The 26,738-nt window shown below is 39.0% G+C and overlaps 1 protein-coding gene across 3 annotated transcripts in view; it reads left to right on the top strand.

Annotated features, from left to right (window-relative positions):
• Positions 1–22,534, top strand: part of EPHA7 (EPH receptor A7) — a 171,318-nt gene extending 148,784 nt beyond the window's left edge. For 2 of the 3 annotated variants that reach the window (XM_081186542.1, XM_081186544.1), the window contains exons 10-17: positions 4,301–4,426; positions 7,076–7,261; positions 7,853–7,914; positions 9,415–9,624; positions 11,258–11,407; positions 17,652–17,845; positions 19,583–19,738; positions 20,430–22,534. In XM_081186542.1, the coding sequence (XP_081042668.1) occupies positions 4,301–4,426; positions 7,076–7,261; positions 7,853–7,914; positions 9,415–9,624; positions 11,258–11,407; positions 17,652–17,845; positions 19,583–19,738; positions 20,430–20,544 (1,199 nt within the window). In that variant the 3' untranslated portion in view covers positions 20,545–22,534. The remainder of the gene's footprint in view (positions 1–4,300; positions 4,427–7,075; positions 7,262–7,852; positions 7,915–9,414; positions 9,625–11,257; positions 11,408–17,651; positions 17,846–19,582; positions 19,739–20,429) is intronic. The other variant, XM_081186543.1, reaches the window with a different exon arrangement.
• Positions 22,535–26,738: the final 4,204 nt, after the last annotated feature.

Here is a 26,738-nt window from a genome sequence, read left to right as displayed (position 1 = left end):
CAAGATTAATTAACAGTCTGTAGCCACCATCGTGGTACTGGTTCATACACTGCGTAGATTATTCACTCTAGTATTCACTCTAATCAAGAATTTCCTCTATAAAGAGGCAAGTTATTTGTATGATGGATAAAGTCATGAATTTCGGTGGAGCATCTAGAGTTATGATACACAAATTAATATTTTAGGCTTCATCCAAAAAATCATTCCTGTGGGTACATCTAATTAATATTTCAGATACAGCCCAACAATCTTCCCCAGCATGTGTTCTAGGTCTATGGTGATTCTAACTTTCCACTAGAGCCTCTTCCATTGCTTTGAATGCTCCTTGAGAGGGTTCCCTGACTTTCAGCAGTGCAGTAGAAATAAAGGGCCTGAAAAATCCCTTTGGTTGTCTAGATGTTGAGTCGCTGCCCTTTGGTCTTTACTCTTCCTTTTTATGTTGCAATGTAATTCTTTATTTAAAAAATTTGCAACCTGTCTTTCAGAGCATCCTGCTCTCACAAAGCAGTTTACGAAAGCAGTATAAAATATGGTGATGATGCTGACGAGGATGATGATGATAATAATAATAATAATAATAATAATAATAATAATAATAATAATAATAATACTCAAGGCACACTGCCCTTACAAAACAGTTTAAAAACACACAAACTGCAATACCTAGAAAAGCAACAAAATGCCTACAACAATAAAAATACCTCCCAAGTAAGAAAAGAGAAACAATAAAGCATTGAAAAAGCACAACACATTTAAATCAGCCAAACAGAATTTGGCAAAGTTTTACTCACCAGTTGAAATTAATGAACATGAGTAAATTTGCTCCATTAATTTGAATAGGGCCACTCTGAATAAAACTTGGTGTTTAGCAACCACTTGAAGACCAGCCGTGATAAGACCATGCATATTTTCTGAAGAAATGGATCTCAGCTTGTAGTTAGTGGTAGGCCATTTTTTTTACAGTTAGGTTCATAATACTTCCCTTACAACCTGGGTGCTATGAATTCATGTTTTGCACTTGTGCTTCCTGAAGCAAATGACTGATTCATCAAAGGAAATATAGTAAATTAAGAATCAGAGTGGCTGATAATAACATCTGGATGAATACAGAGTCATTCTACAATTCAACAAAAGAGTCATTCAATACACTCAAGGGAAAGTTATTGGGAAGTCTAAATACAACCTTTCTGATTTATAATTTTCTTATCTATCAATAAGTTTAGGAGTTATTTTTTGCCTTGTAGATGAAGGTGGAGATATTTTAGCAATTTTTTGCTGCCATATCACCAGAGTAGTTTTAATGTAACAAAGTGGCTGGTTATCAGTATTCTGTTTGTAATAGTTTATTACTATGTGGAATTTGTTGCTAACATAAATTTTAATACTCGGGAGTAAATGAAACAGCATTGAAAACAGTAGCCAAATAAGTGCTGTTCTGGTGGTATTTGGTAATGCTATCCAGAGACTCAAGTCAAAGTCACATCAAGTTTTCTCTTTCACTTTCCTCCTTCCATAAAATTTGATCAGCCTGAGTTCATTCATTCTCTCTAAGTCTAGATATGTCAATAGTTAAATCACTTCATTAAACTACGGATTGAAACCATTCCTGCCTCATTCAAGCCTTGCAGGGCACTTTACCTAATAAATGGAAAATAGTAATAGCAATCAGGGTTATCACGCTCTGAGTGCATGTTGTTGTTTTAAAAATGAAGCATTTGCAAATACCCCACTGTTGAAATGAAGCTCCTCTGAAGGATTAGAATCTTAGTAACACCATCTTATTTTAGTGAGGCTCTTCATAGCCTTAAAATACTTTAAGGTCTTTTCAATATTCCCTACCGAGTGATGTCTGAGAAAGAAATGAAATTAAGCATTTTTCCCCTTTACATGTGTCTACAGGGAAAGTGAAAGTGCTAGCTGGAGAATGCTTTCCCCCAGCATGCACTATTTTTAGATGATATGTTTTAGGGAAAGAAAATGTAAATAGGTTAACAGCCTAGTCTTAATAGTCAGAAACTGAAATTGAAAATAACACTTCATTCCTTCATTGTATCCCTTTCAAGAAATCTAGTTATCCAATATCTGGGGAAGCTTACAGTCTGTCAGAAAAGATTACCAACCATGAAGCCAACCCGAAAGTCTTATGATTTTCATCTTTACTTGACTACATTTTTAGAGCCTTTTGATAAAAAGCATAGTATTTAATTTGATATGATCATTGTTTCTGGGGAGAAACAAAACACAGTCTTGAAGTCACTGATGATTTCCAATTTTGCATCCTTTTGTTCCTGTGGTATACAGACAATTTTCTTATATGCTAAAACATCAGACTGGATTTTCAGAGTAACCTGAAATAGCAATCCTTTTAACTAGCTTTCAGATCAGTGAATTTAATAGAATGTCCAGTCTTCCCATTCAATTCCCCTCAACTTTGAATGATCCCAAGTGCTACGTTTTTAAAGGTATAACACAATGGAAGAGTTTAGTCAACCAATTGCAATTTACATTTTGTTTCCTCCTACCATTTTCTTTTAACAATGTCTTTGAATCTGAGGGAGCACTATTTCACGTTGGTATGCCAAGAAAGCGTTGGCCTGTCAAAATGTTTTATGACAGCTTGAATAAAGTACCATCAGAGACCCATTTACGATTCACAAGGTTACCTCCAATCCAGGCTCCTTATCGCAAGCACAAGAAGATGGCTCATTCTCCATCTGCTTGCTTGAGAGCACAATATAGGCAGTTAACCTATTGTTTTCTGCTCTCTTTCCCTTCTGGTTGGGGACGTAAATAAAAAATGAGCCCTTATCAGCTCCAGAAGCTGAGCCATTATTATTATGATTAGCACTAAACCTATTGAAAAATACAGTGCAGCAAAAGTAACCTCTGGGGAAGATGTGAAATAATTTCTTGCAGATCCTCAGTATGCCTATTCAGCTCCGTGGATGACCTCCACATCACTAGCATTCTTTTCCCATGGCATTATTTTTAATAATATAGCTGCTGCAGTTTGAAACATGTGATACCTGCTGAATATGTCGCCCATGACTATTTCATTAGGACCTTTCTCAAAACTGATGGAATCTGTGCCTGAAAACTTCTTTTCTCAACCCCATATCTTGGTGATTAGGCCATTGTACTGTCTAGGAGAGAGCATTCTGCTTCTTGTATTTCATTCCATAAACTCCCTACCACCACCACCACCACAAACAAACAAACAAACAAACAAACAAACAAACCAGTGTGCTCAAACTACAGATGTAACTGTGTCCCAAAGAAACAATGTAAACACAACTTTTGCCCTATATTATTCATTTACTAATTAAATTTATATATCACCCTTTGTCCCAAAGGAGTTCAGAGCAGCAATTTATGGCTAACCCACATTTGGTCGGGAAAATCAATATGAAATTCTGAAGGGTGGGGAAACTTTGCATTCACTTTCTACAATACTGATCTGCACATTTTCCTACTTTTCAGTACACTCACAGTTGGGGAAGATATGACAGAATCTTGTGGATAAATGAAATGAGAGAGCTCAAGAAGGTGTATCATTTATATGTCAGAGACAGCTAAGACTGTCAAAATGTGATGCCACTTTGTGTTAGGGGAAAAAGGAGGTTGGCACCGGTTATATTTCGTCTCAGAATAGTCACCTTTCTGATCTCTGCCCTTGCAGTATCTTCCCCCTCTTGCTTGGCAAGCCTACCAAAAGCAGGCCAACACCAGCAGCATGAAAATAGGTTGTGAGAAGGCACAGAGGTATCCCACTGCCCCTCCAGCAAGCCACTTACCCCTCTTCAGGAAGATTCAGTTGGGTGGAGGTCTCAGTATATTTTTCAGAACACAGGATGTGGATAAAGGACAGATACTCAAAACAATGAACTTGTTAGAAACATTCACTCCATTCACTCAGGACAATGTAAGTGTAAGGTAGGGATTAGGAACTAGAACTTCCAGGGCCAAATCCGTATCGTCTTTTGGCTGTCCCAATTGCCAGTCCACAGTTAATGGTGTGAATAGTGACTGTAGCAGAAGAGCTTGCAGCTTCTACTGGGGAAGAAAGAATTGGGTTTTCACCTTTCACCCCATCTCAGATGGGTTATCCTGCAAAGTTGCTTGCTGGCCACAAAAGTAAGGAATGGGGAGGTGTTTCCTGAGAAACACCCATTTGCCTTACCTAGCTGGCTCGACAGGAGCCTCACTGTTCTAGGGTGCGCTCTGCTTAATGAAATTCCGGGATTGGCTGCACAATAAGTGCTTTGCTTCATCACAGTCATGCTTTCTTACATCATTACAGTTAAATTTCCAGGCACCAAAACCTACATTGACCCTGAAACCTATGAGGATCCAAATAGAGCTGTCCATCAATTCGCCAAGGAGTTAGATGCCTCCTGTATTAAAATAGAGCGTGTGATCGGTGCAGGTAAGCTCGCTGTGGCTTCCTTATACAATTCTTCCATTTAGCTCGGATTGAAACTCATACATCATGATGACAGGCAAATAATTATATCTTGTGCATGGAGCTTTTTGCCTATACCAGAGTGGTTAAAAGCACTGGAGCTGCATTTGCTTATAAATGTAAAATAAATAAATAACCAGTCCAGTGGTCCAAAACATGTGTGTGTATTTCTATTTCCTTTTAGGAAAATGAAATGAAAATTGTGTTTTACAAATGCAAATAATGTCATTCCTCCTCACACATTGTTGAGAGAAGGTGGTGCATTTGAGTTAAACACCTGATGGCTATATTTGCATCAATATTTCCATTAAACTCCAAGAGAGGCTTACTTGTGTGTGTCTATATAAAGAACAACATTTGTGTTTGTTATAACTAAAAGCTGGCTTTACAAAACAAGTTTTTCTTTGGGGAATGTCATTGGTGCCATTTTTAAAGTATCTTATTGCTATAAGGAGTCCTCATCTTAGCTCTTGTGAGTGATGGTAATTGTGCTGTCATTACATTGCTTTTCTTCCTTTTCCCACATACTTAGGCAGTGGTGTTCATGCTCTGGAAACCTGTTTCCATTTGTTTGTATTAATAAGATATGTGACACTTTTATTATTATACTGGTTCATGTAGTGAAATTAAGTATCCATGGGCAAGAAAAATATCAAATACCTGGGACTCCTGGAGGAAACATTCTTTGATTTCCTGTTGTTTTATGCAGCACTTTTAAGTCCTCTTTTTCCCCTCTTTAAATCACTCCTGCAGCAGTGTGACAAGTGCTGTAAATTACAGATAATAGCTCTTTGTTGTTGTTTTTTAAAAGGGGAGGTGGACTCACTTAACTTAATGTGAAAACAGATGAAACCTATGCATGCTATGTCAGTGTGTATAGGACTGCAGCCTTAGAAGATGTTAATGACGACATTAACTAAAACTAAATTCATGTACACTCCTGATTCAGAATATTATCTTAAGTCATGCAGCAGTCTGTCCCACTGGAATTCAATGGATGCTCCAACCTTGTTTTTTAATATCTGCTTTCGGTGCCAGCATAACCACATGCTTTCACTGTAAGCACTTATTTGCAGGCACAGAGGTGAGTAATAACCTTCAAGTCCCAGTTCTTAAATTCAGCAGAGGCATCATTATAACATTTTGGAGCAGATTTGACACAACAACTTCATTTTCACCATGCAGATAACCTTCCCGCATGAGTTGGAGCCTCCAGGCAAAACAACTGTTCCGATTGATTGATTGATTGATTGATTGATTGATTGAATTTATATACTGACCTATACCCGGAGGTCTCAGGGCGGTTCACAGAACAAAATCTAAATATAAAACCACACTATATATAATCAAAATAAAAATAACAACCCCCCCAAAAAAGAACCACATTTTAAAAGGGCATAGGATGCTTTGCCAAGTTAGCTGCATTGAAGGCCTGCTTCCAGGAAAACTGGGTCACCCTTTCTCCATATCCATTCCAGTGATTTTACAGAAGTCAAAGCAGCCCCCTTATACAAAGTCTGCCTCTGAAAAAAAAAGTTAGCAAGTTTAGATAGGTTCAGAAATTAACCATGGCATTTCCCAAATTAAGAGAAGGCTCATTTCTGAGCCAGTCCAACAACACAAAGCATGGGTGAGCTTGCCCATCTGTAGACAATAAAAATCAATAGCACCTTGGTAGACTAAAGTTGTATAAAACCCTTAATTCACAGCAAGCGCTCACTGGCTTAGAACTAGACTGAGATAATAGATAAGGGTCTGTGGTTAAATAAGCTTGAGACAGCACAAAACAACAATCTTACTTTCCTGTTCTTGTGGAATTCTGATTCAATTTGGTTTTTTAAAAGGAAAATTAATTTTCTGATTGATTTTGTGACTACAAACTCAGAACTCCGCTGACAAACTGAAAGGCAAATATGGAAATGTCAGTCCTTTTAGTGGTGAAGTGTTAAGTGTAGTTGCCTTATTTATATTTCAATTCATGGATCATACTTAGCAAAGAATGCGAGGAAAATGACTGTTGCAACAGCCTGACGATAAAGCAGAAAAATATATGCACGGTTTATATCAAGTAAACATATGCAGTATCAGTGTGACAGACAACAGGCAGCATCAAAGATTTTAGCATGTTTCACTGCTAATGTGGTACACTCAACTGTGGAGTAAAGGTTCTCAGTTCTGTGAGTGGTTGATTTTGATGAGGGCACTATAATCTTCTGTTCCCTGCCAACATGTTTATGATACTCCCGTTGTGCACAACCATTGTGTGCTATACTATTGTCTGTACTATACTACTGACTGTGCCATCATAGTCCTTCGCTTTTATAGCTTCCTCACGTTGCTATAGAATAGGCTAAAATTTGCTCATTTAGGGCCTGATCTTGCCAAAGCTCTTTTATATTTCTTTGATTTCAACCATGTGCTTAAATATTTTCCACTGAAATTACTGCAGATTGGAGGCATTTAACCTTGGTTGGGTTATGCCCTTGTTGATTTGATTCAAATCTAGCATAACATTAAGTGGGAGTGTTCAGTTGACATCTAAATGCATTGAACATAAGTAATTCTGGTCCTGTATCAGTGATTTCCTAACAGACGATATGTTTTCCATTTCAGGAGAGTTTGGAGAAGTATGCAGTGGGCGCCTAAAGCTTCCAGGCAAGAGAGATGTTGCCGTGGCCATTAAAACCTTAAAAGTAGGCTTCACTGAAAAGCAAAGAAGGGATTTTCTTTGTGAGGCGAGCATCATGGGACAGTTTGATCACCCCAATGTTGTTCATTTAGAAGGGGTGGTTACCAGAGGTAATTAACTACCAGATCTGACCTTTAGACAACATGCTAAAAGGCAATACATTGTTACAAAGTTTTCATAGTCAGCAATTCAAAAGACAGAGATGTGCTGCATAGATTAACAGATTTTCTTCTGATGTGTAACTAACTAAGGGAATGCTTAGTTTATGCAACAACATGAGAGAGAGAGAGAAGTAAGATCAGTGGATGATGAAAAGATGAAGAACTTTGGAATATTTATTTTTCCTAGTCCCATTTAGCCTCAAATACCATGTAGGAAGATAAGGTTTTTTATGTCCTTTCGTATTATCTGAAGTGCCATTTCCCCAGAATTCTCTTCACACAGCGGGAGTCAGGAGAACACACTGACATTTTGATTTGTACGGTTTAACTTTTGCGAATCATGACCATATTCTGCACACAGACATTTAAGGGCCTTTTAGATCTCAGTAACAGTTTGGGAAGCTTCAGGAGCACTCATGCCTCAACTATTCAGCCCTTCAAAGGAACAACATATGTTTTATCAGGAGTGGAAGGAACCACTCTGCTCAGATTATGATTCCTTTAAACAAAATGTGTCCCCCTTTCTTCTTTCTTTTTTAGGGAAACCAGTCATGATTGTAATAGAATACATGGAGAATGGAGCTCTGGATGCATTTCTCAGGGTGAGTGAATGCTAGAGGGAAACATACATAGCACTTCAAAAATAAAATATATATGCTACCAATTTAGCATAATAAAACATTTTCAGTGTAAAATGAGAACACGCCAAACATTAAGAGATCTCTGAATGGTCTCTGAAAAATCAGATTAGAAATTAGAAGAGCAGACGGGATCAAACGAAAACATTTTTGGCCATCTAAGTGATCCAATGTGGGACAGATATTGTGGTTTTGATTACCATCATCGAAAGGGACCTGAAGCCATATTGTGGGAACACATGCTTCAAAATCATATTTGTATCTTTTCAACATTGTAGAAAAGAAAGAGTCCTTAAATTAAGTGCAGCAGTAATTCAGAAATGAAGGAAGCATTTCCTCCCCCAAGTCCCAAGAGAGATTTTACAACTTTTTGTGACTGTTTACCATTTATGGTAGACAACTTGCTAAACACTACAAAGTCCAAAAAGGAAAGTACATATAACTGTTAGCATCATTAAGCTAAATCTGCTGCATGGATCCCAAAGTATAATATTGGTAATCATGGGCATAGGCAGGGGGGGCAGCTGCCCTCCCCTAGAGGGAGTAAAACAATAGAAATACCATATTTTTCGCTCTATAGGACGCACCCGACCATAGGGCATACCTTGTTTTAGAGGGGGAGAACAAGAAAAAAAATTCTCCCCCTCTCTGCGCAGTGCCCCTTCAGTGAAGCGGCAGGAGAAATGGAGCCCCTTCCATTTCTCCTCCCGCTTCGCTGAAGGGGCACTGCGCAGAGAGGGAAAGTTGTGCAGCGCCTCTCCAGGCTTCATGTTGCTATTGCTGAAGCCAAGGAGCCTGCATTCGCTCCATAAGACGCACACACACTTCCCCTTAATTTTTGGAGGGGAAAAGGTGCGTCTTATAGAGTGAAAAATACGGTACTTAACTAACTGACCAATCACATCAGTTCTGCCACCCCTAACAAAAATCCTGGCTACGCCCATGATTGGTATCATAATGTTTCTTCCCATACTCGCAACAGCTACTTTCCTATTATGTAGTTCACACTTTAGGAGCATGGATGCCAACATAAATGTCATGTAATATATACTCTTGCCCTCAAAATACATTTTTACATAAAGCTAAGGACCAGTATATTCATAGCTCTCATGGAGTAACCTATTCCTCTACCCTTTCGAAAAGGTTTAATGAAAATCAGGATTTACACATATATATTCATATACTAATAGGGTTTCTCTTATGATTGATCTGCTGCTAGGGTGGGAGGTGGGGGTTGACGGACTGCACATGTGGAGCCCAGAGCGACACTTCATGTCTTACATGTGGGCTGTGGGAGGCAAGTCATGCATGAGATGGAGGCACTAATGACATAGTACATGTGGAATTTGCAGACACGGGGCTGTGGGAGGCCTGGCCTTAAAGCACCAGGATTTTAACAATGTTTTTATCCTTCCCTCTCAGCTGCTTTAAGACGCATTTCTCTGCTTCTTTCTTTTACTTCAGAAACATGATGGGCAATTTACAGTAATTCAGCTGGTGGGGATGTTGAGAGGAATTGCTGCTGGAATGAGATACTTGGCTGATATGGGATACGTGCACAGGGACTTAGCAGCACGCAACATTCTGGTCAACAGCAATCTTGTTTGCAAAGTGTCAGACTTTGGCCTCTCCAGAGTTATAGAAGATGACCCAGAAGCTGTCTACACTACAACAGTGAGTTGCACATTAAACAAAAAAAGAGCACAGTCCGCTCAAGTATATTGTTGCCCATTCCCCACTCCCAGGAGTGGTGAGAATTTCCAGGGGCTGTGCTCCACAAGTCAAGTGACCTTTAGATGAAAAAACACTGGTGACCTGTGGCATTTTTGCATTATTTGTGTTATTTCCAAATACATGTGTAGAGCACAGGTGGAGGCAGGTGGCATGCCTATTATTACAAGACGGTAGCACCACTATCCCACATCAGATCTTCAGGGGTGTCTTTATCCAATTCTCTGTTCTTTCTCCCTACCTCCTGTTTTTGTTTCTCACACACAAACTTATTTAGAGAAGTAGGTATCTGACTTCTCCAAGATCTGATTGCTTTCCAGTATAAAAGTCTCTATCTGCCAGACATTAGCTCCCATTGATGAAACATCATCACTCCAGTATCCTGGGCTAGTAACAAGCAGGGTCTCTTAACAAAGGAATTGCCAGCCGATCATAGGAATTTTATTAACTGTGAGAGTTAATATTAAGAGTAATAATGCAATAGAACTCCATGCAAGACTCAGTAGAAATGGGGGGCGGAGACAGGGATTGAGAGGGATTGAGTGGCACCTGGGGAGCCACCCAGGGGGAGTGATCAGCACCCATTGGGGGCAATTGGCATCCAGGGGGGTGGTGCAGCAATCTGCCCAGAAGGGAATTTGTCATACACACCCCCTCAGGGATGACACCCGGCCACCCATCTTCCTACGCCCCTGAGCACATGCTAACAGCAGCTCTAACTATGCAATTTGGGACAATTGACTTGAAATATTTCCTGTTAATAATCCTAAACTGTCTCAGAGTAAAGGTGCCAGTAAAAAAAGGGGGGGAGTGAAAAATTCATGCTCATTAGCAAGCTCATTACAATACAACAGGTGTGGTAAGTCAGGTGTCCTCCACAATAATTTCCATCAACACTGACCATTCTGGCATGATGGCAGTTGGAGCTGAAGAACATCTGGAGTGCCACAGGTTCCCCTGCCCTAAAATACAGTACCTGTGGAGCTTTCACCAGTGCTCAAGGAAGGTGCGTATTAATGTCATCAGCCCACAGGTGCAATGATTGCTGCTGTCCTCTGCCAAATGCTGGATTATGGCATCTGCACACCGCTCTCCCAGCCCAGTCCTCTAATGGATGTTTGTATATTCTCTTGAGCTCCCTGAATGATGGAAAACCAACATGTTAAGAAGGAGAAAGTGCATTTTTAATTGTGGAGGTTCTCAGTACATTACAAACTAGCGTATCGGGAAGATGTCAAGAATAAGAAAAAGTTTCTTCCTGATATTCTAATTTTCCATGTATAATAAACATTTATATCTAGTTATATTTAACCATGTCATCCTTGCAATGATCTGAAGTTGTGCAGCCCAGTAGTAGCTGATCTGTATATCGTATAGGTTGACTCTGTAGGAGGGAGGAATGGCTATAATCTGTGAGATGATGCAAGATTTAAAGAAGCACAGGCATAATTTACTTCCTTAGTTTTAATTTTCTTTTGTGATTGCAAGAAGATCTAACAAGCTGCCTGTCAGCTAATGCTTTCATAAATAGATGCTGTTACTGTAAGTTTGTTTCATAAACTTTCTTTATCCATAGGGTGGGAAAATACCAGTAAGATGGACAGCTCCTGAGGCCATACAGTACCGCAAGTTTACATCAGCAAGTGACGTATGGAGTTATGGAATAGTAATGTGGGAAGTCATGTCTTACGGAGAGAGGCCATACTGGGATATGTCAAATCAAGATGTAAGTTCCAAAAATGCATGTTCTGTTTCTTATAATGCACAGTGCTAGATAATAGAATTAGCAAATGATATATGGATTAGAGTTTTCTCTCTAGCAACATACCCAAAGACTTGACTAATATTTATATTATAAAAGGGAAATAGAAACTTATTTTGGAAAGGTATAAATTTATTAGCACTAGCCAGCTAGTGGGAAGCCAGCTCAAGGGTGCACTGGAGTTTGACCACTTCCTCCTCCAAATCCACTCCGGAGTGTGTGTGAGGAAGGGGCAATTATTCTGTCCAGCAAATAGAAATGCTTGCGCTGACAGAACAATTGCATTAACGTGATGCTGAATTCCACATATTGTTTTAATTATCTTTTTAGCTACATCTATATTATTTTATCATAAATACTGGTGCTAGCTGTTTCATTATTTTATAGTTCATTAAGAGGGCATAGCAAGCAGCATACACAGAAAGAGACTACATAGCACATAACTTGTAGGCAAATAGCACAATCCTGCACGTCTACTCTGAAGTAAGACCCATTGAGTTCACAGGTAAGTGTGTAAAGGACTGAGCCAAAAGCTGGGATAAGGATCGGTTATGATATTCAGGCTTTTCCAGCCATTGTTGCCTTTAGACATCTTAAAAAGTCACTCTTGGTGTTTGAAGACCTCTGAAAGCAAGTTGGCAAGGACATGCAAGGGCACTTTGGATCCTAGACAGTTTTTGGGTTTTTGTTAAAGCCCACAAATTCTGTAACTTTCAATAACACCATTACAAAATCCCCAAAACACTACCCCATTAATCATCCTCTTCTAAAACTTAGAGAGAGGGAGTAATGAATAACTATTCATCCATAATAGCTGATTTCTTCTCAACATTTTACAACTGAACCTTTATTCCATGTCATCTTCAGTGAAAATAATATAATCCTACAATGAGAAAAGAAACCCTTTTCATAACAGTATATGCATCCTCATTCTAGGTAGGACTTAGGCTGTCACTTTTTTCCCTTTACAAAACAGGAAAAATGAAAACATGTAGTCATCTCCACACCCTTGATCTTGGCCTCAGGCTTGTTTGCACAGGTGCAGATTGAGGGCTTGTTTACATGGCACCCAATCTAGCCCTACAAGAGCATTTTAGAGCAGATTCATGTGCACGGAAGTTCCCTGTGACTAACCCTTTTGAAGAGGATTATTCCTTGAACAGGGTAGCCATTTTCACAAGCAAGCGGGGAGGGGACTTGGCTTTACCAAGCTTTAATTTTGAGCACAAAGGTCCGTGGATGTGGAACAGAGCTATATCTAAATTAGTTCTTTATTTGGACACAAAATACTTCATCAAATAAATAGACGGTACAGTTTGGCCTAAGTTACAAACTTACTTACAATTGTCATCTGAGCTTCTAGTGACAATGCTACCTCCGGGAGCATCCCCAAGCTGTTCTTTTGGCAGGAATGCAACTCCATTCAGAACAGGCTATCTCCCTGGCTCCTAGACCCTGGTGCTGCCCACTATTCCTGCCTCCAGCTAGTAGGAATTCAGTCTCCGTTTATAAGCCCTTATACAGCTCAACAACCCCAGTACTGGTCCAACATCTAAAGAGCTTCTCCTTATTCTCTGGATGACTTCTCCCAGTGCCTTCATATAAATGTTAAAAGGTATGAGAGACAAGATGGAACTCTTGCAGAAATCCTCAGGTACATGAGAGGTTAAATGCATGGCTGACCACAAGCTTTGACATTGATTCAACAAGCAAGACACCTCCCTTTGAAGAGAGCACAGCTGTTCGTATGTCCCAAGACTGGACAGACATATGGGCATATTCCTCTGTGTGGGCTGGCTCTCTGAAGTTTGTCTTCACCAGTGCTGGCATCTCCATGTCCAAAGAGATGGAGGTGAAGTTAGGGCTGCTTTAGCATCATGCTAAATCTCTAAATCTGCTCTGCAAGGTAGAGAGACACTGCCCCGTCCCCTGAAACAGCAGGCAGGGGAAGGAGAGGGGGACAAGTAGAATGCTTGTGCCAAGGTAGTGTTGGCACAGTACAAATGTGCTGGTGATGCCAATATGGTGCTCCTCCCAGGGCATTTCCACCATGCCAACCTTGCCACTGCTGCCTCCCTCTTCCTCTCCATAACAGTATGCTGCAGTGACTCAGCTGAACAGAAGTCAAAGGAGCAGTGCAGCCCCACCACATGGCCTACTGCTGTGAAAAACAAAGGACTAGGGAGAATTTCTCAATACAGCGAGGCCAATATTTGATGCAATGTGTGCTCTTTCCCTAAGTATAGTACTATTAGCTATTCTGGTTTCAAGTTTATTGCTATTTTATAAAATATGGGAATCAAACTGCAGATACCAAGGGAAGTTTCATTTTGTCATAGAAATAAGTGTGTTTGTAAATAAATGATGAGGAAAAAAATGTTATTTCCCTGTTATCGTTTTTTTAAGAATGATCGACATCAGAGAGTACTTTTTTGGTGCATTTTTTTTCTAATCTACCATATAAAATCTAAATGATGAGTCAGTTTGGCAGAGAGCAAAGTTGTTAATATTTGACAGGTCTCAGTGTCAGAGATTTCATGGACTGTCAAAATATGGGCAAACAAGTCCTTGGGGCAGGGAGAGAGAAATATTTACATTCCCTCGACACCCAGTCGAGTTTCATTCCTTTTGACACCTTCCTTCTGTACTAGATTCAAACATAAAAGGTGTCTGACAGGAATATAAGATGCCTCAAAGGCAAAGCTTACCTATCTTTCAAAAAAGACATAAGGAAAGAACTGTTAGGAGAAGGGAAAGCAGCAGACAAAATCAGTATTTTCATACTTCTTGCTGAAATTTTGCATTGGGCTTAATGTATGGGCTTAATTTGTAAATAGGTAAACAGAGCAAATTGTCTGACAGTGAGAACAACGTACCAGTTTTATTCTAGTTAGCATTTAATTTATTTCCTGCTCAGCTGAAATGAGGTTTTCAGTGCAATCTTGCACATGTCTATTCAGAAGTAAGTCCCATTCACTTCAGTAGGGCTTACTTCCAGGCAAGTGCATTCAAGAATGCAGCTTAAAAATTTTAAGCCTGGTATGATAGGATGGGATGAGGATGTGTTGAACTACTGCTCTACAAACTAAGCAAATCAGAAAAGAAATGAAAAACAAGCACAAGGGATAGTTGTGACATAGAATAATAGAATTGTGGACCCCAAGGGCTATCTAGTCCAACCCCCTGCAATGCAAGAATCTCAGCTAAAGCATCCATGACAGATGGCCATCCAACCTCTGTTTAAAAACCTCCAAGGAAGGAGCGTCTACCACCTTCCAAGGGTTCCACTGCCAAGCAGATCTTGCCATGAGAAAGTTCTTCCTGATGTTTAGTCAGAATCTCCTTCCTTGTAACTTGAAGCCATTGGTTCACGTCCTACACTCCAGAGCAGGCGAGGCAAGTGGTACCTAAATAAAGGATGTAGTGTTCTCATTAGTTTAGACTAAAGCTACACTTTTACAATCAGGTTTCACACAATCATGTTAACTGCATTTTGTGTCATTTGTATTCACCAGTACAGTATGTAAAGTGGAGTACGTCAGATGAGAGGGACTAATTTATTTAATCTGGTTTCGTATGGCAAGACAAAGATGGGTTGGAACCTATTTCCTTACTGAAATAGCTAGTGTTCTTATCCAGTTTACATGGCTATAAATTCATTTAAATATATATTCACTACTTAAAATAGAGTATGTGCTGGAACTAAGCCAAATAATGTGAAAAATTGACCTCATACCATTTGTTGTTGTGGTGGTTTTAGTGCATCTTGTCGGTCCCCATCATTATGCTTTGACTTTAAATCTTAGAGTCACTTACCTTATTTCTCTCATTCAGAATGGTCTTAAACAAAAACTATTTGAATTTCTGGTTTTATTTGTTCAGCATTCATGTGTAAAAGAAGTATAAACTTTTTCTTTTTTCTTTTTAAAAAGGTGAACCATTAACCTTTGCTGTTAGTCATTTCTCATCACCATGGAATTTTCTACAATCAAGAAAATATATTTGTCATCATGCCTGCTAATGCATATTTTGTTGCACTTTCTTCTTTCGTTGCTTCGCTTTTGCTGTCTAGGTGATATGTTCTGCCATGGTCATGTTTTGGATTTCTAGATCAATTGACGGCAATCAGTCAAATAATTGTGTTCCAATTACTGTGAGAGATTGGCAAGGCATGTCGTATTTGTATTTCTCTCATCTCTAATTCCTTTGGAAATTCTGCGGAGTACTCACATTTTATTAATAAGTGTCTGAGTTGAATTTTCATCATAAACACATTTTTAGTTCGAAGAGCATAATTACTACATCATCATTTTGTATAATTACACACACACACACACAGAGAGAGAGAGAGAGAGAGAGAGAGAGAGAGAGAGAGAGAGAGAGAGACTGACTTTCCACATGTATACCTTACACAGTTCTGACCTCTGCAAATTTCAGATTTGAAAATTTCAGATTTGAAAAATTTGATGTTTAGCCCAAGCTAAACATCAGAGCTCCAGGAATCTCTGCGTGTTTTATCCACACTCACCCATGCATAATCATAGAATCAGAAAACACAAAATTACAGCCATTGAAATGTCTGTGGCATAAGAATGAACACGTTAGATAACATTAAGGATATTATTTGAAGTAAAGCTGCAACCACAAAAGTAGTTTGTGACACTTCAGTTTGAATGAGGAGTACCCTCCAACTTTGCAAGTGTATGAGAGCTCTGTATTCAGCTGTAGGTTTCCACTCAGAAGAGGGAAGGTGATATTGACTATATTTTCTTCTCTCCCTAGCAGCTACCACAGCTTCCAAAAAAAATCTCTTCTAGAGGATCCCACAATCTATTAAAAAAATTTTTTTGCAGGTGGGGAGGTGCTGGTGTCTGCAGCCGAGGGAGAATCACACAAACACAATTTCTTTCCCCCTCTTATGCGAGTGGATGCTTCCTTTGGCACAAAAGTGATAGGAGCGCTAAGTGACAATCACCCTGTGTTTTCAAACGTTTACAATATTTGCAGCCTGCATCCAATAGGATTGTGGCTTCCTCTGTTCATATATATGTCATTGATGCCTGTGTATATGGCATTACACATCGTTATACTTTTCTGCAGTGCACTGGGAGATTTTGAAAATTCTTGGAGTCTACTTTTCATTCTTTAAAATCCTCCTTCAATTCACATTCCAACATGCGTATATAATATATATTGAACAAAAGCTTTCAATTCTCACCAGCTTTTATTTATCATGACAGCTTTATATCCTAGGGTTAACCCCAGAAGAAAGCCCCAAGGTTGGCTTTCTCTGTGGACTGCTGCAAGGGAGAGAGCCTGTGCTACTTACTCCTGAGGAACAAGCACTCTTCCTTAGCAATTCTAACACAGTTATGTTTGTCGGTATTTGAAATACCCACCCCACCCTGAAACAATATTTTAACGCTTTATATAACTTTTTTTTTAATCAGCTCATTGCTTCCCATCATGGTTTCTTATCCTGTCCTAGGGGCATTTAGCAGTTTCCTATAATTATTTTCCCCTCCCTCTTTTACTTAAACCTCAAATGAGTTTTGCTAGAAAATCAAGCAGTGGGTGTAACTCTTCCTACAGACATTAACTGCCCTGCACCATATCACAACATGCCACATTTTATTAATAATGGACTTTCCTTCTCCTGATTCATTAAGATATTACCCAGCCAAGCTATGCTTATACATGTCACATTGCATTCAGATCCAGTTGTGCCCACTGTAAGGGTGAGTATTAAGGGAAAGTGCTTTTTTAGAAAGTACCTCTTATGTATAGTGATTTCCAGATACTTTTCTTGCATAGCATGCACCGATGCCTAAACCTCTGTTCATTTAAATGCTGTGTGTATTCCTGGAGGGGAAATGAAGGGGGGGAGCTTTTGGGCAAATGCTGTTGCCTTCAAAGAGCATCTCCATGTATCAATTTATCAGCTGCACCCTTGGTGAATTTAATTGCTGCTTCCTGCTGCTGATTTGACTAGGTAATGCAACCATGTTCTCAGCATACACCACAGAATAATCTGTTTAATAAGCATGGAAAATAAAAACAAGTTTATTATACAGCAACATGAATGCATGTGTCAAAACAACAGGCTCTGTTTGAAAGATACATTTCATAAAGCTTTGATTGCTTAATTTGGCTGCTTGATTCTTCATGGGCCGTAAAAAAATCAAAACAACGTTGTTTTGTCTTTTAGGTTATAAAAGCAATTGAAGAAGGCTATCGCTTGCCAGCACCCATGGACTGCCCAGCAGGCCTTCACCAGCTGATGCTAGATTGCTGGCAGAAAGAGCGTGCGGAAAGGCCAAAGTTTGAGCAAATAGTGGGCATTCTGGACAAGATGATTCGGAACCCAAACAGCTTGAAAACCCCTCTGGGAACCTGTAGCAGGTAAGTTACTGGTGCTGTTTCTAAGTCGTAGGCCAGATTTTTAGGCTGTATTTCTTCATTCAGTTCAGCTGCTGTTATCCGCTGCAGGGTGTACAGAAACATCCCCTGTTCAGGCTGCCTTTACAAAGATAAACCAGCAGATACTCTAGACTGTGCTGTGTGTTGCTTGTCATAAAACTAGCAGGAACTGAACAGAGGAACCTGAACAGCTTCCATGTTTTGAAAGAAGCAGAAAGGCCACTGTTTGATTTGAATTTCCCTGATTTGCTACAGTTCGTTTACTAAAAAGGTTTTAGCACAAAGCAGCTTCCAACAAAATTGCTGTAAAATAATTTACAAAAACATGAAGTTTTAACTGCTGCTCTTTACTGTTTTATTGTTGCTCTGTTGATAGAAATATGCAGCAGCTACAAAGGCCTAGACTCCATATGAAATGTATTTATTCATTTACTGTATTTAGAGCCCATTCGTCACCAAATGATCCAAGGCCAGAAATTCAAAAAAATAAGAGATACTTAACAATATTTCTAAAATATTGTGTGTGGGTGTGTACATACACACACACATACATATACTACACACAAGCACTAGATGCTGTGTTGGCTATATTTTATTCCATGTTAATTTTTGTCAAATCCAGAAATACTCAAAACCACAATGTATAATCTTCAAAATTCCAGCATATTTCTACTGAAGTAAATGGAGCTGTTCTTTGGTTTGCATATATCAGACCTATTTATCTTCAGATCTCTTTTTATTTATAATAGTTAATCTCTGATTCATTTTATTTTTATGTTTTTTTAAAAATTGCATTGCACGTTTATGTATTTGGAAGGAAGTCTCTGTGCTCAGTGAGGCTTGCTCCCACATAAGTGTGCATTCTAGAAGGAAGGTTTTCTGGGTGTCAGGTGGGCACAAGCTACACAAGGACTACAATTTTACCTACAACAATTTGGGTCATGGAAAAAGGCTATCAGAATCAGCACAGGTTGTACAGCCAAAAGGAGTTGATATCACAGGGATAAAAGAAAACCTGCTTCTTGGTGTCTCTTTTCCCAGACATCGCATTCTAAAGAACCTCAACAAGAAACAAAGCCAGCCTTCAGAGAAGCTAGACCCAGTGCCAGAAGTCAGATCATAGTTGCCACATTTCTCTGTCTTTTCTTCTCTTTGACCAATCTTCATTTGATCACAAATGTTTGGAGCGAGGCTTTCCTCTTGTGTGAATTTTTATAGAGTCAAATCTCCATTGTGTGTATAAGACATAGCACACTAATTCAAATAAGAAACAATAATACAGTCAAACCTCGGTTCCCAAATGCCTCTGCTACTGTATGTTTTGGCTCCCAAATGCCGAAAACCCAGAAGTAAATGTTTCGGTTTCCGAACATTTTTTGGAACCCGAACGTCTGACACATCTTCCACTTGAGTGCAAGAAGCTCTTGCAACCAATCGGAAGCCGCACCTCAGTTGTCGAATGTTTTGGAAGATGAACGGTCTTTGTGAACGAATTACGTTCTACAACCAAGGTATGACAGTAACCCTAGTAGATAACTAGTGAAAAAGAAGGGGGATTGTTGTTGGAATTGAACAATGTGGACAAGGCCTTATGTGCTTGCTGTGCCTTTAACCCAATTGGATATGATTTGTTCCTACTCCTATCAGGCAATATAAATGCTCTCTAGTGTTGTAATTTATCTTAAAATATAATAACTTTCTGTTTCCCTTCCGATCTAGGCCAATCAGTCCTCTTCTGGACCAGAATACACCTGATTTCACTACATTTTGTTCTGTAGGAGAATGGTTGCAAGCCATCAAGATGGAAAGATATAAGGATAACTTTTCAGCTGCAGGTTACAACAACCTTGAGACAGTAGCCAGGATGACTATTGAGTAAGTGATTTGATTATCATGTGATTATGATGGCTGATGTTTTAAATAGGTGTTACCACAATAGCTTTCACCATGGCCCAAGATATCATCATTTCCTCACCAAGTCTGGAATGAGGAGTAGAGACATTTTTTTCTCCTAGAGGTCCTTTCCCTACCACCACTATCAGTTCACACAGATTGCTCTAATTATTAAAACACGTTGTTTAAAAATAAAGGAAAGGTAAGTGCACAAAAGAGGAGCCAATAAGAACCCTAAAAACATATTGTAGCAGAGCCAACTTGCATAAAAACATTGGGATCTCCAGACATGTCCACCACTCACTCTTTAGGCTCAAACCCACAACCCTGAGATTGAGAGTCTCTTGCTCTACCAACTGAGGTCCTCCAGATATTGCTGGACTACAACTTCCATCATCCCAAACAATTTTATATCAATTTTCTATATTTTTATTAGAATTGGAGATTGCTCACTGCTTAGATACTCTATGATGAAGTGGTATATAAATTCATAAAATAAACCAATATAAACCATAAAACAACCACCAGAAAAATCAGGCCTAGGCATCATACTGACATCCCGGATGTACAAAATATCATTCAGTTCTGTGAATTGTACTAATGTTTCTTTTTTGTCTTCATACACTGACAGTCAAATGCCTAACCTTGAACCTTTCTCTTCCCTTTCCACCAGCGATATTATGAGCTTAGGCATCACGTTGGTTGGCCATCAAAAGAAAATCATGAGCAGCATTCAGACTATGAGAGCACAAATGTTACATTTGCATGGCACTGGCATCCAAGTGTGATAAACGCTTCTCCCTTACGAGGGAGGTGACAGACTTGAGAGAACAGTGCCGGCCTTCGATCTACATGAAGTGCTGCTAGAAGACACATGATTTTCTGGGTCCTTCCTGCAGACCACAGAAGGCCCACAAGAAGCACCTACAGACTTGAACTCCTAAGTGCCACCAGAAACTTACTTAAAAAGGGAATATGGATCCACTGATGGCAGCAACGAAAGCAGTGACAATAAACAAAGTACTACCTGAAACACCTACGAACACCTTGAACTCTCTAACCTCCTTTTTATCTAATGGACTTTTTAAATTGTACATAAGGGATTTTGAAAAAGAAAGAATATATTTGTCAGATAAAAATCATATTATTGCTAAAGTCAACAAAATATTTTCCTTAAACCTTTCATTTCAAACTTTTTCCCCCCCAAAAAGAGGGGGGAAAAGGAATCAGTTGTGTTGCTTTGTCATATAGACCTTCTTTTAATGTAACATTTATATCTTTGGACCTTCTTAGTGCTAAGCATATGACGCATTATTACACTGGGGACTTTTGAAAGATTGTATGAATTTCTACAGACACAAGAGGTGTAACTGAGAAATGTGGATCTGACCGCTGGGTTGGGTGAAATGGAGTTGCGGGGTAGGGTTTGCTTTATGAAGTTTACTTCGGTCTGTTAATTCCGCACCACATTTATGTGGTTTGCTAATTGGCAGGAAATCAGGAAGGGGGAAAAAAGACATTGCCAAGAGTTCTGATATTTTTGAAAATAATTTTGTATGATAAATCACATGGTCTCTTTAAACAGGAAATGAATAAAACGGAGAACCTAGCAATAATGTTCCCTTAAAATGCCCAGGCACTTTAAAAGAAAAGGCTTGAAAGATGACTTTAGGAAGTTGCCTGGGTTAAATATAAGCTGTACATCTGCAACTTTAAACTTGTTAAGACCTCTTTTGCTGAATAATTGATTGTAGTAGGTGTGTCAAAACAAAAACAAAACAAAACAGGTACAGTACTGTAGTGTTGCCTAGCCTTTTAATCAGAGCACATTGGTGTCTATTGCTGTTGTTTCTTTCTTTAATTTTTCAATATTCCACATTAGAAGGTCTAGGAAAAATAACTGGCATATGGTTAATATGAGATTAAGTTGAATGTAGTCCCTCCTGCAAAAATAAACATCTGGGGGTGCAATCCAGAGAACAGAAGGCATACCTACATCCCACTGAACTCAGCATTTAATTGAGACTAATTTTTACTGGTTTCAATTGGGACTTAGTCTCAAAAATGTGTTACCACATTCTGTATGGAGTCCCAGCAATTTCAATGGGGCCTGAGTGCAGCTAACTTTCTCTGGGTTGCACTCCTCCAGTGTAAGCCCTAATACAAGTGAATGAGAGGTGAACAGCAGCTGTGAGGCTTGCACAGGAGATGTTCCTATCAGATGGTGCCTTTGGATTTTCTATTAGAACCGCTGAGTGTAAGGCAAGTGGCAGTTCAAAAATTTTCAAGTTTTTTGTTTTTTTTACAAGCTGCTCTATACATACACAAAAACAGTCATTTGAGACTTCTGACTGAAAAGTAGCTGCTGAATGAGAGAACTCTCTTTTTTTAGGAAAAAAAACCAGTTTTAATTTAATATATGCGTACTTGAGTTGAATGAAATGTAGAACTACCATAAGCAATAACAGTGCGTTGCAGGAATATATACAAAACAGGTGATAAAATGCTGTCAAAAAAATATCATGAAAATCACGAGCTACCCCAGCAGTGAATAGCTGTACTTCCAAAGAGAACTGGGCTGCTCCCGTTGGTTTTCATAGAGAAAGATCCCAGGGATCAGTCATAAATTAAGTCTTGTTTGATAATGTGGGCATCCACACAAAAAAGTATAACCCTGTAAATGTTCCTTTGTAAAACTTGTACATTTTATTTATACTGTCTTGTTTTGTACACACATTTCTGTGCGGTGAGCTCTGAATACATTGAAAATGCACTATATTTTTCTATTTTACTTACAGAGCATCACAAAAAAGAAAATGTTTTTCAGTGCTACATAATGTGTTTTCCCACATTTAGGACCAAAGATAGCTACAGAAAACTTAAATAGATCATTTACCCCTCCCCCCGCCCTAATCTTCCACTTTTAGTTCACTGTACAGTGTTATATTTGTCATTTTATTTATTTGTTTGGTTAGAAAAAAAATCACTTTGATTATGCTATTTTTTTCTTATTTCCCCTTTGTTAAAGAAATCTGTAAAAAAAATGAGAGAAACAAAACAACCAATCTTTGAATTAACATAATCTCATTACATAGACACTTCCATTTGTAATCTTTGTAATAGACTGTAAATATATTTTTGGAAATATAACTGTGCATAAGGGTTATTTTTCATTGTCTGTCTTATAGCAGTCACAACACACTATAGTAAAATGGCAAAAGTGTAATTCCCCCTTGATATTTGGAAAGTACAGGTGAATTCATTAATTTCATTTTAAGTTATGAGTTCGATAGAAATGGTTATCTTTAGCTACAGAGGTGATTCTACCACCACCAACCGCTCACCAATTTGTCAAAGTGCAAAGATTTCTTAAGGCGATATATCAAACTTTTCATTATGCAGGCTTATCACCCTATCTAAAACATGTTTACTTGGATTTAAGTACTATTGATTCCAATGCCCTTATTTCATGGTATGCTTAAGATAGGCTAATGTATGATCCAGACAGGGCCTAGACACACACAAGCAAGCTTTTCTACATGCATCCCTGGCTGCATGAGAAAGCTCATGGAAACAGATGTTCTGGGTACATTCCTTAAGCATAAAAAGACTTATCTGGGTAACAGTTAAATGCTCAGGTGCATGTGATATTTTTATCCCACCATCCCCCGTCCCCAAGAAGTGGCTTACAGGATTCTCCCCAAACCCATTTTATTGTCATCTCAGTCCTGTGAGGTAGGTTAGGCTGATTCAGAGAGACTGGCCCAAGATCATCCAGCAAGTCAACACCAAGTGGGAATATTAAACCAGGCAGGAATAGAGGACATGGTATCATCCCAAACAGGTGATTTTGCTAGTGTTGACAGCAAGATAATGGAGCATTTCATCCACTGCTCTTCTCATTCATAGTTGGACAACCACCAACGGCTGTAGCTCTTAATCGGATGGAATTTGCTTGCAACACTCACATTGACTTTCATTGCTGTTTTCTTGTGCTGTTAACTTCTAAATGTACATCCATAGTTATCTCCTCATCATATCATTCAGAGATTTAGGAGCTGTGTTTGTTTTTGTACAAGCAAATCATGTGGGCTCAGCTTGGTGAATATAGCTACATTTACTCACTTTTAAGATATACACAAGTTTGAATGTTAATGCGTATTGAACACTTTATCTTTCTGAACCAGTGATCAGATGCAAGTAAATGGGACAAACTTCTGCATGCACTCAACTTTCCACCGGGTGTAATGAATAGAGGTCCCAGAACTGGATCTCTGTACAAACCCTCATCACCCAAACAAATTACCAGCCACATACATAATGTGCTTCCGGATGCTGGGAAGTGTGGGAGGTCATAATTATCAAATGGTCTAAAATGAAGCATTCCCTTTTCTAAATAATTGTGATAATGCATTATTTTAGTTTAACATCTCAGTAAAGAATTTGTAGTGGTTTTTCCTAAAATGTCTAATAGATGCATATGACAATTCAAATGATATTCAAAGGGGGTGGGTCCTACATTTTAAAATCCTAAGGTTAGGAGCACTTCTGTGCACACAAAGATTCCTCCATATTTAATGTGAGCTTTAGAGCTCAAGGGATGGCATAGAACTACACATTTTTATTTGTATGTCACCTTTCCATCATTAAAACCATGCTCAAGGTGGCTTACGACATGAAAAAAAATACATAATTATAAAAGTAGTCGTAAACAATAAATAAAACACATCAAAAAGTACACAGCCTACTTAAACTATTTCCACACTTAAATCATAGTAATAGCCTGTTTGTGTTGTAAAATGTAATGTTGAAAAGGTTCTTACTACTAGGTCCATTCCCTCGCATACAGCATAAAAAGGGATTTGTGCACACAATCTATCAGAACTGAAAGTCTTAACATTCACTGTTAAACCATATTTACTGATTTCATCAGAATCCTTTTCGTCTTCCAGGGTGTAGTATCTTATGATACAGCCCTCTGCATGTCTGCTCAGAAGTAAGTCCCATTGGGTTCCATGGGATTTGACTCCCAGGTAAGTGAGCACAGAATTTGGATTAGCCTCACAACAAGTCATTTGAGAATGGGTAGGATGACAACTAGAGATTTCTTAAATCTACCTTTTGCATCTACTGATTTATTTAAAACTTTTCTATACCACCCTTCAGTTCAAAAGTGCGGAGTACAATAACTTTTCATAATCACGAGGATTAAAACCAGAGGTGGTGGTTTGTTTGTTTGTTTTGCGGGCTGGCGGGACAATTATATCCTTGCTGTGCAATTTCTGCATGCAACTGATTGACTTGATGGACAGATTCTTACAGGCATATGGCATATACAGAGTATTTGACCCCTCTGTCCACTCCAGGAGGCACTTACTAAAACTATTAGATCATGATTTTATGATAGCCTTTCCCCAATCTGGTGCCATCCAGAGGTTCTTGGATTCCAGTTGCCATTATCCCTAACAACTGATGAGACTAATGGGGAGCTAGAATCCAACAATCTCTGCAGGGCAGTAAGTTGGGGAAGGCTAGGGTTATGAGCTACCCTGAGATGAAGGGATATTTCACACAACGCCAGCCTCATCCCAGAGTTAATACCTGGACTTTGGCAGATGTCTAGCCTGGGGAGTGCCTAACCCATGGTCCTCCAGATGTAGTTAGATTCAATTACCATCAACCTATCTAGCATGGCCAACATTTGGATGGTAACAGGTTAGCCAACTCAGCCAGGGATGAAATACACGTGGTCCTTCAGTTGTTTGAGGCTCCCATCAAACCCAGCCAACACAGTTACGGGTGATGGGAAGCCACTAGAAATGTTCTGCCAGCTGCTGTCAAACCATAAGTATGAGGGCACTTCCGGGGAAATTAAATATATCAATGGGAACATAGGAGAGGCAGCAGTCTTTCAGGTTACAGTTTAAAGGTTTGCAGGTCAAAACCTGGTTGAACTGAGCCCATCAGACAATAGTGAGCCAGTACAGAAAGCAATAGCAGTGTAATATACAACCTGTGGCCTAGCCTTGGCAGGACCAGAGCCATAGCATTCAATTAACAGTTCATGGTTCCAGACTCTCCCAAGTGTTGCTATTTTCCAGGGACAGTACTGGATTTAGAGAAGCCATCCCAGTTTCTCATTTAATCCCAGAGTATCCCACTTTTCCTTAGGACATCCTTATTTTCATTGGAAAAATGTTGGAGGGTATGGAGTTATATGACATCCAAGCCAAGGAGATAAATAACTATACAACCTTTAAAGGACATCTGAAGGCTGCCCTGTATAGGGAAGGTTTTTTTAAAAATAAATAAATTAATGTTTTATTATGTTTTTATGTGTTGAAGCTGCCCAGAGTGGCTGGAGCAACCCAGTCAGATGGGCAAGTTACAAATAATTGCTGTTATTGTTAATATTTATTTATTTATTATTATTATTATTATTGAGACGGACATTCCTATTTTCATCGGGGGGAAATTGGAGGGTATGTGGTTCTGAATTACCATGACAGGCAGCCCCACAAAGATTATGTTCCAGTAGTCTAGCTTCAGGTTTATGTAGGTATGAATGACAATACCAAGGTGTGAGTCTGAGAGAAAAAACCTGCAGATTGAGTCGATGACTTTATTCCAGTCATGCTGGAAAACAAATGTGCAAGAAGAAGCAGCAGCTTGAAGCATTTAGTACTTTGGGGGAGAGGCAGGGACAGGTCAACACTGATATAAGAACACCAACTGGAACAAAATATTTATAGCCCCATCAGACATTTAGGATCTCAGTGTTTGAAAGATTTCATCACATGCACGCTTGACTGCTAGACAGTTTAATTGGATGCAGGAAGGAAAGAAACAATATATGGTTTATGGCAAAACCTTCAATATCTTTCAAATTTTTAAAGCAAAAGTAATTGCCTTTGAAGAAGTGGCTTTCAGTAATTCACCAGCATGAGCTGCAAACCCACCCCACCCCCCAAAAATAAGCATG

The sequence above is a fragment of the Podarcis bocagei genome, assembly GCF_964188305.1.
Source record: "Podarcis bocagei genome assembly, chromosome: 3".
NCBI classification, from domain to species: Eukaryota; Metazoa; Chordata; class Lepidosauria; order Squamata; family Lacertidae; genus Podarcis; species Podarcis bocagei.
The sequence above is the reverse complement of the archived record's forward strand: the minus strand, read 5'-3'. Positions and strand labels throughout refer to the sequence as shown.